At 32.6% G+C, this 10,796-nt stretch overlaps 1 protein-coding gene across 2 annotated transcripts in view; it reads right to left on the bottom strand.

Annotated features, from left to right (window-relative positions):
* LOC106461100 (28S ribosomal protein S31, mitochondrial-like) overlaps positions 1 to 10,796 on the bottom strand; it is a 61,535-nt gene that overhangs the window by 7,818 nt on the left and 42,921 nt on the right. For both annotated transcript variants that reach the window (XM_022387984.1, XM_013920893.2), the window contains exons 4-6: positions 7,251 to 7,424; positions 2,739 to 2,924; positions 2,276 to 2,343 (exon numbers count right to left, since the gene is read on the bottom strand). In XM_022387984.1, the coding sequence (XP_022243692.1) occupies positions 2,276 to 2,343; positions 2,739 to 2,924; positions 7,251 to 7,424 (428 nt within the window). The remainder of the gene's footprint in view (positions 1 to 2,275; positions 2,344 to 2,738; positions 2,925 to 7,250; positions 7,425 to 10,796) is intronic.

Here is a 10,796-nt window from a genome sequence, read left to right as displayed (position 1 = left end):
AACATATGAAGTAGAGAGAAGGTTGAGAGTGGTAACCCTGTCCTGTCCAGATGTAAAGCATCTATTGCCAAGGCCCAAATATGAGGTACTGGAGACAAAATTGCCAGTAGTTGGGTGATCCAATGTGAGGCCAACTCACCAATTTGGGTTGCAAAATGAGAGGTAATCCAACTGAACCTTGTAATGCAACATCTACTCTTACAGGAGAATCTGCTAGGAGTAAGACAATGGACCTGCTACCACAGGCATCACCCGTGGAACATGGTAAGCTAGAAGGGGGAAAAGATAGACGAGTTCCGAGAAAGGAGGTCCAAAATTCGAAAATAAGGAGCCCTAGACCACATGCCTCCTTGATGGAAAAACATAAGACACCACAGCAGAATAGTCAGAGTGAAGCCTGAGGATTTACCCCTTAAGAAGCCCAGACCATGAGACCTTGCCTGTTGAATAGCAAGAAGGATTAAAACATTGTGTAGGGAATCCTTGTTGTCAGTGCATAGACTTTGGAATTCCTGACTGTTGATGTACATAACCCATCCCTGAAGCAAAGTATTTATGAAGAGAATGAAACTCTGGATGAAGTGGAAGTAGAGGAACCCAAATTGTAGTAGCATCCTAACTTAACCCCTCGAGATCAAAGAATGATCTAAATTAAGGAAACTAGGAAATAAATGTGTATGATCCCTGTTCATTTAAAGACCAATAAAAGGATCGCTAGTGTTCTCATCCCAAAGGCATGAAGGATTTGAGTGATGCCCACAATCCCAGGAGAGAAAGATAGGTGAGTAAGAGTGTGGAATCCTATACTATAGTGTTGAGCAGAATAGGAGAGAGCTGAGCCCAACTGAGAGATGAGATGAAAAATAAAAAATACCCAAACTTATGACATATAGAATTGGAGCAAGAACAAATACTGCAATCCCGAGAGAGAAGCCTACCTGGGTTGTATCGGAAAGTAGAATCAGGATGTGATGGTCTAACAATTGACAAGATGTTACCAGCAGTAACCAGTCGTCCATGGAGTGGTGTGTGCACAGTATGATGGAATGATGGGGACGAGAAAACTTATATGATACATCAGAACCAATGTTAAGCTTGTGTGAATCCAAAGGAAAAAAACCTGGAACTGCAGTACCTGACCCCTGTGCACCACAAATGCCGATAGTGTTGGGACTCCACTGCTAAGGCAAAATGCAGATAGGAGCCAACTACAAGCCAGTTGCACATCTACAATCCAGTAAAAAAATCAACATAAATTGGGGAATGATTAGCTTGTGAACCTTGGAGAATCTAGGCATTGGTATAGACAAGGAAGATCGATGAGACATCAATCTCCTGTCTTCATAAGCCCAACAACTGACATGAATAAAAACTCACTACTCCCAGACCAACCACACCCAGATAACCCTAGAACTAAGTTCCAAATCACAATGAACTGCAGAAGACAGAAACCCTACAGGTTGGGTGGATAATAGTGGGGAAATGAATGACCAATTTTGACCCAAGTCTTGCAGAGCTTCTGGACCAATGGTTAAGATTACCACACATCGATAGTCACGAAAAGGGGCAGAACCATGACCCCCTAGTAGGAGCCGATGAAATTCAAGACTCCAACAACAACTGGGAGAAATGTAGGAGCCAAAAACTGAACCAACATGCAAGCTAAAAATGGGTCCAGCTCGTCCTCAATGAAACTGGTGGACCTGGGATTCTGCTAACAAGGTGAAGTGAAAGGAAAAAAATGTTGAAGTTGAATTGTAAATCCATAGTAAGTCCCCATTAGGGGACATAAACCTTTATATAGTTGAACTACAAACTTTGCCTTATAACCCCAAAATTCGAGGAGCACATATTATTTGAGAGTCGGAAATATGCCTCCACCTGGTGGTGGTAGGCAAAAGCACAAACGTGTCAATTACGGCCTAACTGCCCAAAACATCACACACTCGAAGAACCAACAGAAGAAAAACAAATCAAAAGCAGCTCATCCCAAAGTGGCCGCCTTTTCATTTTACATAGGTCATTTAAAGAAATTGAGTGCAAGACCTTAGCACTGCGAGTCCATAAACTTACCATTGACCCACAGGGAGGCTGAAAATCCAACAGACTAAAAGAAAGCACAAGAAAAAACGAATTTAAAGTCTCTCCAAAATGTTGAGGAGTCAAATAAAATAACTAGAAAGTCTATATCTTAACAAATAGCCATAAGAACAACTAATAGTATAGTTTAAAGATATTACAATAAACACTGAAGTCAATACATACAAGCACTTACTTTTCTTGTCTGGTGTTAGAAAGATATTCAGAGGCTCTGAAGCAAAAAGGTCAACCCTGCCAGTTATGCTAAAATACGAATGAAAAAATAAATTTTTGATAGTTACTTACTGGAAATCCATAACCACAATTAAATGTATATAAAGAAAAAGTACATTAATTATATACTTCAATTTAAAACAAGTTTGTCAAAAGTTCCTTCCATTAGAGACTTGGCTACAACAGATAAAATTTTGTGTCTCGCATATCCTTAATAACACATAACAAATCTAAAATTTTAAGCTTTATATTGTAATAATTATTCAACAATTTACACACTTTTTAAAATAAGAATATAAAATAATAAAATATTCAATTGCACCACAATAATTTAATAGAAATATCACAAAATGAAAATAACTTAAACAATTAACAAAGCTGTAAAATGTTAGGATTTTTTTTTTTAATCATTATAATCCAATTACCTTTTGGGTTTCATATTTCTTTGAAATTCAGATGAAACTGATAGGCTATCATAAGAAACAGATTTCTCTGAAGTTCTTAGGCTAGATATCTCAACAGCCATTTTACTATCTGGATAAGAGTGTAGAGAATGTCCCGGATCCAACTTTGGCTTACTTCTATCAATCTTCATTCCCAAAAATATTTTGCTATAAATCACAAAGATAGCATTTTGGAAATTACCAGTAAAAATAAATAAAGTAAAAATGAATTTTTTTTACTGATGATTCCCAAATTTGAATTTAAATAATAATATTATTATTTCATATTTGAGAGATGCATTTTTTATTTCTTTAAATATGTACCAAAATTTGGCCAATTTTTACAAATTTTGAATTTTATTCATTGTATATCTCAGACAAAATGTTTCAAAAACAGTTGTTTGTAAGAAATATTTCATACAACATTTATTATAAATATGTTAAATGTGTATTAAATGTCTCAACAATAAAACATTTTGCAATAAACAGTAAATAAACATCCACACCTTACATATAGAATACAGCAATATATTTGATCTGTGAGGCCCAGTGTGACAACAGTATGAAGTGGCACAAAAACAAAAAATCTGCTTTACATTTGACTTAGTAACACTCACATTAGTGCACAGTAAACATTATGCCATTGATTTTTTTTTCAAACCATGTAAAATATACAATGTAAAAAAAAACAAACTATATTCTTCTCATTTCGGTTAAGTACCTTAAGACATCACAAGTTAATGAAGTCATCTGTTGTTCTCCATTATAGATATACATTTATTTCAAATACTAGAAAATCTAACCTGTTTTATGTTAGTTTACCAATCTTCACACTTCTGTGCTTCAGTAAATAAATAAATTTTTGGGATACCTACTGTAATCTCTTAACACTACCGAGATGAGTTTTGCTATGGTCAAGGGTCAAAGGTCATGTCATTGTGTTTGTAGATTCGCCTTCAAAATTTTATTGAACTGTTATTTTATGAATGTATGTCAATAAGTTTGGTATGAAATTGGGGATTATAATTCAAAATTTAGTATTATACATCAGTTAATTTAAAAGCATATGTTTAAAAAATCCTAAATATCGATTTTTGTGTTTCATGTGGTATGTTTATTAAGCACTGGTTAAAATTAGATGTTTGTGATGTCCAAATACAAAGTCTATAGTTTCTTACAAAGATACTCAAATTACCTATATTGACAAGCTAGAATATAAGATAAGAATCTCCTATCTTTTCTATTTTCTGAGATAATATATTTATTGAATCAACCAAGGTGGCCTCGCCCACCTCTTCCATTTTTGAAAATACTTGCTATGTACATCTATTTTGCCCAATGACGTGTGTATAACTAATCCAAAGCTCAGAATGTTCCCCTAGTGAAGGATTTGTGAGGGGAAATTCTTTCTTTTTATGTTAGTTTCAAAGTGGTAAGGTAAGACATTAATGAGTTCAAAAAAATCTTATTTTTAGGCCCAAATGCAGCTTAGTTACCAAGCCTTATAAATTATAGTGGAATTCTGTGGTATTGATATGGTAACTTATGATTTTTTGCTATTTAAAAATGCATATATATAAAACCTAAAAAAAAATTATTTTGTCCTAAATCCTCCAGGTGCAAAATTTGATAAGGTTTAGCAGCAAATGAGTACAAAGTTCGTAACTAGAAGAGATAATTGTTTTCTATACTTCTTCATTTACTGTTCTATGTTTTAAGAAAAATAACTGAAATTTAAGAACTTATATGTAAATAGTAATAATGTATATTCATGTATAATGTATTATAAACGAAATGTGACTGTATTTTACAAAATACTGCTTCACTAGAACACAGCCAAGACAGATCACTTTGTAAAGGCCAGATTTATATTCTTGGATAAGGTAACTTGAATGTATGTTCACCACATCATTGCAACTTCTGTAATGTTAGTAAGGCATGGCTGAAAGGTCAATAAAATAAAAATAATAAATGTATAATATTATGAGATTTATGTAATTTAGACTAAACATTTATGTTTTCGTGTTATAACTTGTAGTCGTCTTAGAACAAAAAAAGCATAATTTATATCTATTTCTTAATTTTTTATGGTGGTTACGAGGTCGGTCAAATCTACCAAACCCTTACAGAGATACAATAGTAAAAATAACAGATAGAATATAAAATTTTTTCTTAAAAAATTTTCGATTATTATCTGGAGGTTATAAAGATTTTGCATGTAAAATTTGAAAATTTTCTGATGCATAAAAGTATTTTTAATCTTAAAATCAAAATTACTTTGCATATTGGAAAGTCAACATTCAAAAAGAAAAAAAGTGCGAGAAAAACATTAGTTAAAAAATCCTAAAACTTAATAAAAAAAATAAGATAATTTGGGTACAAAAGACTTGTAATGTTTACTGATAACACATGCCTGTGAATTTAAAGTTCATAAAAGTTTTTTTGGTTTAAATAACAGATTTTCCATAATTCAGCTATGCAGGTTTCGAAAATAATATTCATTTTTTTCTATCTCGTAAGTATTTTTTACAAGTTAGGAAGAAAAAACTCTTACTTAAATCCAATTATTATTTCATTTATCACAATGAACATTTTTTATTATTAAGTTTGTTAATAAAAATACAAACAAACTGAAGAAAAGAGAAAAACATTGATGTCAAATGAATATGCATCCCCATTCATCCTGATTTTTTTTGTGAAGTCTGTCTTTTGGTCTCAAAACTACATATTGTGGTCTTCCTTTTATGTATTGTGTTATGACATTTTGTGAAAAATCTGTATATGATAGAGAAAAATGGATATCATTTTCGGTTTCAACATACAGGAATTATTGTAGAACATAAAAATTTAAAGACAATAAAACCATCACAGGCTTGTGTAATCTGCAAAATTTCATGAAGATACGCTTAATAATTTAAAAGTTATAGCATGAAAACCATAACAAGCACAAAAATGGCTATGAGGTCAGTTCCTGGGAACAAGCCCATGCTGAAAGAGTTAAACACCTTCACTATCACCGTACGTAATGTATGTTATGATTCAAAGTTTTATATCCTTTATTTCACATGACCAACAAGCTATGAATATTCTCTACTTTGGCACTCTGTATCTTTAATAATACAATGGCAGTTGTGTAGATGTATGTCTAGACTATGAGATGCTTACATAACTTATTGACTCATATATTTCAAAGATCTCTGAATAAATACAGTTCAAGCAAGTTATAAATTTTGCCAACCCCTGACAGGTGCCATGCCCACCTTCAACAGATTTGTTTGAGCTTTATAGTTTGCATGTACAGTTTACATAAGCATGTATACAGTCATTAGAAAGAGCTCATTTGGCACTATAATTTAACAATGATTATTTTTAAATTGGTGCACAGTTGTCATCACAGAGTACATGTAACTGACTGTAGTATTGTTGGCTGCTTGATCAACTTACGGTTGTTTCTTACCTAAATATGTTATAGTTAGAGATACAGTTAAACTGTATTTAGGCCTTACTTTTATATCTTAATTAATGATGTTCTTGATGTTAGAAAAACACTTAGGTTCAAGAAGTCTTGATAGAAATGAATAAAAACCCTATAACCTGAGCGCTTTCAAAAGGTGGACCTTTCTTCTTCAGTTTGCCCTTGAAAAAGAAAGGTCCACCTTTCGAAAGTGCTCGGGTTATAGGGTTTTATTCATTAGTTAATTATGTATTATTTATGTTTTAAAATGCATAATTAAAAGGTTTAAACATTTTTTAAATATACATTATACCTTGCATCAGTTTTCAAGGCTTACTATATTATGGACATTTGCTGACGAGTTGTGCATCCCTACCAGAGACACTGTAATATGCCTTGAGAATGCTGTTGACTTGTGTCAAGATGAATAATAAATAGTAAAGGACAAGAAAGGAATATAAAACATTAAAAATCAACTATATGTGAAAAGAAAATGACCTGAAATTATGAATATAATCAAAGGAATATCTTTAAAGATATTCTACAAAAAATTAAAAGGTATGTACTTTTTTTCTATTTCCTATTTTTAATTATTTCATCACATTGTACCTTGATGATAATAGCTAGAGTTAGTGATATTGTAGAGAAAATGAAAAATAAAATATAAACATTTACCTTTAAAAAACTTTTGATATTTATTTAGAGGTTCTAGAGGTTATGCAAATGAAATATGAAAACTATAAGATGAAGAAAACTATTTTTTTTATATTTAAAATGAAAATCATATTGCACTCAAACTATTCACGGATCGAGTGCAAATAACTACTATAGATAAATAATGTTTATTAGAAAGACAAAATTAAAATAATATAATTCTTTGTGTACAAGATACTTATAAACTTTAACACAATCTTTCAAGGTTTTGTGAGGAATGCTCAGAGTTACCATATGTTTTTTGCATAAATGTCTTTCTCCAGTCTATGTGATACAAATATATCAGTTCATTGCAAAAGGGTTAAAAAAAGGCACAAACAATTTACCTTAAACTGCCCCCATCTTGTGATCCATTGGCTTCACATGCTTTCTGTGTCTGCTGAACATGAACTCGAAGCTTTTGAACAAGTTCTGATTCTGTCTCATCAGAATTTCCCCCGAGGATGTTTGCCACATCTTTAACTGCAGTTACAAGCTGCTCATCAAGTTCCTCATATGAACTAAAGCAATGTACAAATATAATGAAACAAGTGAGACAATCTTTTTTTTTCTACAGCCAGTATTGTAACATTACATTACACATATATTTATCTTCTCATCAGTTTGTTATAAAAAAAGTGATGCAAGAAATTTCAACGTTAATCAAAATCAAAGTGCTCTCTCTAAAATTTCAATCTGTACACTAAATAGAGTTCAAACTACTAATAGTCTTGCAACGTTTCCATCATTTTAATGAAATATACATAAGACAATTGGAATGAACTTTATATATTCTAAGTTTCAACAAGGAGGAGAAGTATGTTAGTGATTTGAGTACAATTTCATATAGCATACATTTAGTAACTACAACAATTAGCTCAACATGATTAGATCTAGGTAATGTTAACATACCTAAAAGCTAATATACACATATATAGTTTGATTACAAACTTGATACAATGACATTACAGTGCATGTGTGAATTTTGAACAAATTTATGGAGGTATAACGCTAATAATTAAAATGCACAATTTATGATAGGTTTATACTGATAAACTTGAAAATGTTAAAAACACTCCTTTTAAAATATTCCATTGTAACCCACAATACATGGAAAAAATATAACAGTAGTTAATCAGTTTAATCATTTTTAAAGCTAAAACCCATCACAATTTTACATTATAGCCTTAGCATAGTTAAAAGAACCTATAGTTTACCCACCAGCCTTTAGAACAGTAATCATATATTAACAACAAATTCTTTTGTTCTTTCACTTTTTCCAAGATACAATTTTAGAAATAATTAAGGAAGCACACAAGGGATATAATACAGAAGCCACAAAAATAATAAATAATTGCAACTGAATGGTCAATTTATCATTATTACAATCAGGGCTTTTTTTGAGATGGTACGCACCGGAAAGGCATACTGGCACCATTTTTCATATTGCAAAATGGAGGGAAAGGTGAAAAAACTTGAAAGAGTAATGTAAATGAATGTGTGAATTTTCCTTCTTGAACAAATCATTTGTTCACAAGAAGACCAAAGAGACACTGAATTAGAAGTTTTACAAATGACAGTTTAAAGGAGTGTGAAAACATATTGTTTGTTTGATCGTGTATGTGTGATCATCAGTGCAGCATGAGGTGTGAAGCATCAGGTAGGATTAGCGTGCAATTAACAGAGAACATCAATGGTCACCTGGTTTGAACACCTACAAGACGTGGCCACTATCAGTCGAGGTATGGTAGTGGTCTCACTTTGATTGACAGGTTTCAATTGGGCAGCAGCAGGTGAGAGCCAGCCTGGGTGGACACAATACTGAGTCCAAAGAGACCGCTTTGGACTGGGAAACAGGTGACCACAAGCCGAGTTGACCGATACATGGGTCTGAACTGAACATTTATTCAAATAAAATAAGTCACAAAGTGGACGAAGACGACTGACATCATTAATTGCACAGCACCTTCTCAGCAAAGATAAAAATATGTGCATGCGTACGAGTCTCAGGTACAAGTCGTTTTGGTCGGACATGCTCAGTCGAGGTGGTGATGCCAATTTAAGCAGGATGTATGTTTCTCTTTTACTGTGCTTTGATTTTATTGTACCTGGGAGTGTATATCATTTTTATTGCATCTTGAGAAAACACCCCAACATAAAAATGAAACAAATCACAGGTTTCTTTTCCACTTCTGTCGATAAGAAAGCTAGAGGACGTGACCCAAGAACAGGAATTAATGGCATCAGTGACAGTTTCTGTTCCTGGTCCATCTGGTGTCCATGAGCTATCTGACAATGACTGGCCTAGCTGTTGGATTGCCGATAAAAAAAATTATTTTTGCAGGAAGTACATAAAGCTGCAGTCAAAATGTTGGCTGAAGCTGAGAAAGAGATCATTGAAAATGTGTGTTTGAAAGCATTATCTCAAAAAAAGTGATTAGCACAAAAATATTTTGCACAGCATATAAGGTAGCAAAAGAAATAGATTTACAAGAACTAATTGGAATTGACATAGGCTGTATCCTTTACTCAATGAATACACGTATTAACATTGTGAATCACATTAGTGATGGAATGAAAAAAACTAATTAGTATAGTTACTAAATCTAAAAGTAGAATTTCACTGATAGTCAACTTCTTTGAATAAAAACATCTTCCTTAATAGTGTACATTCGAATATGTATCTCGGATAATGGAATGAACAAGCTGGTAAATATATTTTTGGAATTGATTGAACTTGAAAATGTTACTATAAAAATAATTTTTGATTCTTTACTTGATTGTCTTCAGTCTTATGGAATGAATGAAGACTACCTGAAAAGTTATTTACTTTGTGTGGCATGTAATGGTGCAGCCGTGATGTTGGGGAGTAAAAGTGGAGTTAAGAAACTGATAAAATACAAATTTCTGTAATTGTGTGGCAGTGTGCTAATCACAGATTAGAACTGTCGGTCAATGACACTGTAAAATCAGTATTAGGGATCAACAGATTTAAAGCATTTATTGATACACTTTATGTCTTGTATCGTATGTCACCTAAAAATAGCAGAGAACTGAAAGTGTGCAGGAACTTGATGGAAATTCAATTTTTAAAAATTGGCCAAATTTTAAGCATTCAATGAGTGGCATATATTTTCCGAGTAGTTTCAGCTGTTTGGGAAAACTATGAAGTGTTTGTGCAACATTTCAAAGAAGTGAGGCATGATTCAACAAGAGACAAAAAAGAACAATGTGCATATGAGGGCTTACAGTGAAAAATTATAAGCACATAATTTCTAATGGATGTAGGATTGATGTGTGATACTCTCCAAGAATTATTCAAATTGAGTTTGGACTTACAAGAGCATGATATAGACTTGTACAATGTAGATCAAAAGATAAAAGCTCTTGTACAAACTTTTGAAGAAAGAGGAATGATTCCAGGCCCATATTAAAAAATGCCGCCAAAAATCTTCACTTCCAAGGAGTTTCACTTCATAACAAAGGATCCTCCGATTAATCAGGAAGCTTTTTACAGAACCTTGAAAAAATTGATCAAAAATAGGTTGCTTGATAGTGAATAGTGTGATATATGCTTGATAAAAAACATTAGCCTGAAAAGGTTAATGCTCATTTAACATTCAACAAGATTGAGGTCAGAAAATTATCAATAAAACTTCAGCTTAATCAAAGAGATATGATTCGTGGATTTTGTCAGCATTTAATCAAAAAGACAGTTCCATAAAAACTGCAGCATTTGAAACATGCTCAGAGTATTATTCCCATTTCTTCCAGATGAATTTGACTGTCACTCCAACCAGAGTTTTGTTAGACGAAAAAACCATTTACAACTACTTTTGTTATTAAACTTGTTGGACCACCCCTTCCTACGTTTTGACCTAAAAAAAATATTA

Source organism: Limulus polyphemus, unplaced genomic scaffold (genome assembly GCF_000517525.1).
Source record: "Limulus polyphemus unplaced genomic scaffold, Limulus_polyphemus-2.1.2 Scaffold897, whole genome shotgun sequence".
NCBI lineage: Eukaryota > Metazoa > Arthropoda > Merostomata > Xiphosura > Limulidae > Limulus > Limulus polyphemus.
The sequence above is the reverse complement of the archived record's forward strand: the minus strand, read 5'-3'. Positions and strand labels throughout refer to the sequence as shown.